Raw genomic sequence first — 2217 nt, 5'->3', positions numbered from 1 at the left:
CTCAACTTCAGGATCTGGCCTTCTAAAGAGCAGTCGGGGTTGATCTCCTCTAGGACTGACCGCTTGGATCGCCTTGCAGTCCAGGGGACTCGCAGGAGTCTTCTCCAGCACCAGAGTTCAAAGGCCTCCATTCTTTGGCGTTCAGCCTTTCTTATGGTCCAGCTTTCACATCCATACATTGCAACTACCTACCTACCTACCTATCATCTGTCTGTCCATATGTTTGTCTGTCTCTCTCCATCCATCATGCATCCCTCTATCTATCTATCTATCTATCTATCTATCTATCCATCCATCCATCCATCCATCCATCCATCCATCCATCCATCTGTCCGTATGTCTGTCCATCTGCCTCTCTCCATCCATCATCCAACATCTATCTTATCTATCTATCTATCTATCTATCTATCTATCTATCTATCCATCCATGTCTGTCCATCTGCCTCTCTCCATCCATCATCCATCTACCTACCTACCTACCTACCTATCTATCTATCTATCTATCTGAAACTCCAGTGTCCAGGGCAGTGTCCCTGCCAAGAACTTTCCCTTCTGCCTGTCCAGACATGTTCTCCAATGACCAACAATCCGGTAGCCATCCAGTGCCTCAAAAAAACATTATTTTTCCCAATACCATCTTGTTATTTCAAAGCCAAGCAAACCTTGGGGTGCCAAGGACTGAACTGCCCACACACCGAGCTGGTGCTCTGCCTTTCAAGAGCGCTCCTTTCTCCCCAAAACAAACCAAGGTTTCTAGTCCTCATGGTTCTGAGGGATGGAGGGGCGAGAGCACCGAAATGGAGTCCATCTCAAGCAGAAGACCGGGGGGGGGGGAAGCATCCTTGGCCAGAAAGAAAGGTGAAGGAGATGCATTTTTTTTTGCTCCCGGGGGATGGTGGGCCCAGCGGGAATGCTCACCTGCCTGGAATGACCCCTCCCCCCACCCCCAGAGAGCAACTCTCCCCCCCCCCCGGCAAGTACCAACCTGGGGAAGTCTTCGTCCTGCCACTCCTCCTTGACCTCCACGTTTTCCATCCGCAGCGTGGCTTCCGTGGTGCCCATGTTGCCTTCGCTGCGAAGTCACCTCACCAGGCGAAAGGAGGGCCCAGAGCTTGAGAGAAGAACACAGGCCTCAAAACTCTTCCCGTTACCCCAAAACGCTCGACTTTCTTCCATTAAGGACTAAGACTGGACAGCCACTCGTCTGAAATGGCATAGGGTCTCCTGCTTGAGCAGCGGGCTGGACTAGAAGACCTCCGAGGTCCCCTTCCAGCTCTATTCTGATTCTGATTCGTTTCGAAGATGAGAAACTTTCTCTGGGCTTCTCAGTCTCCCCCCCACCCCTGCAGAATGGATTCTTCCTTTCGGGATCCAAGGACCCAGAGGAGGTTGAACCCCAGCCCGGCCATGCAGACACTTCCTGGATCCCCCAAATTGCTAACATCATCTAAGTCTGGCCTGTAAGGTTTAGGGCTGTAGCAGAGGCGTCCTTGCACAGGGACTTCGATGCAATGCGCTTTGGGGGGGCATCCTTTTGGGTGGAGTTTGCCCACCCCAAAGGAAGTGGGGCCGCCAGTTCTGCTCCAGCCTCCTGGCACACACCCCACCGTCAGGCAGTTGCTGGGGCCAAGAATCCCATGCAGAGAGAGTGTCTCCAGCAGAGGCATTTGGCATAGAGTTTCTTCCCACAAGACTCTCTAGGAAGGATAGGATAGGATAGGATAGGATAGGATAGGATAGGATAGGATAGGATAGGATAGGATAGGAGATAGGATGTAGAATGTAGAATGTAGAATAGAGTAGAAATAAAAACAGAACAGAGTAGAGTAGAATAAAAATAGGAATGGAATGGAATAGAATAGAATAGAATAGAATAGAATAGAATAGAATAGAATAGAATAGAATAGAATAGAATGTAGAATGTAGAATGTAGAGTAGAGTAGAGTAGAGTAGAGTAGAGTAGTGTAGAGTAGAAATAAGAACAGAACAGAGTAGAGTAGAATAGAAATAAGAATGGAATAGGAATAGAATAGAATAGAATAGAATAGAATAGAATAGAATAGAATGTAGAATGCAGAATATAGAGCAGAGCAGAGCAGAGTAAAAGTAGAATAGAATAGAATAGAATAGAATAGAATAGAATAGAATAGAATAGAATAGAATAGAATAGAGTAGAATAGAATAAGAGTAGAGTAGAACAGACACTGGAGTAAATAG

At 47.3% G+C, this 2217-nt stretch overlaps 1 protein-coding gene across 1 annotated transcript in view; it reads right to left on the bottom strand.

Annotated features, from left to right (window-relative positions):
• ATCAY (ATCAY kinesin light chain interacting caytaxin) overlaps positions 1-1062 on the bottom strand; it is a 33262-nt gene extending 32200 nt beyond the window's left edge. Inside the window, exon 1 of the mRNA XM_029285930.1 lies at positions 986-1062. Coding sequence (XP_029141763.1) covers positions 986-1062 — 77 coding nt within the window. The remainder of the gene's footprint in view (positions 1-985) is intronic.
• Between the last annotated feature and the right edge of the window lie 1155 nt (positions 1063-2217).

The sequence above is a fragment of the Protobothrops mucrosquamatus genome, unplaced genomic scaffold (genome assembly GCF_001527695.2).
Source record: "Protobothrops mucrosquamatus isolate PMUCROS unplaced genomic scaffold, P.Mucros_1.0 scaffold2543, whole genome shotgun sequence".
Lineage (NCBI taxonomy): Eukaryota > Metazoa > Chordata > Lepidosauria > Squamata > Viperidae > Protobothrops > Protobothrops mucrosquamatus.
The sequence above is the reverse complement of the archived record's forward strand: the minus strand, read 5'-3'. Positions and strand labels throughout refer to the sequence as shown.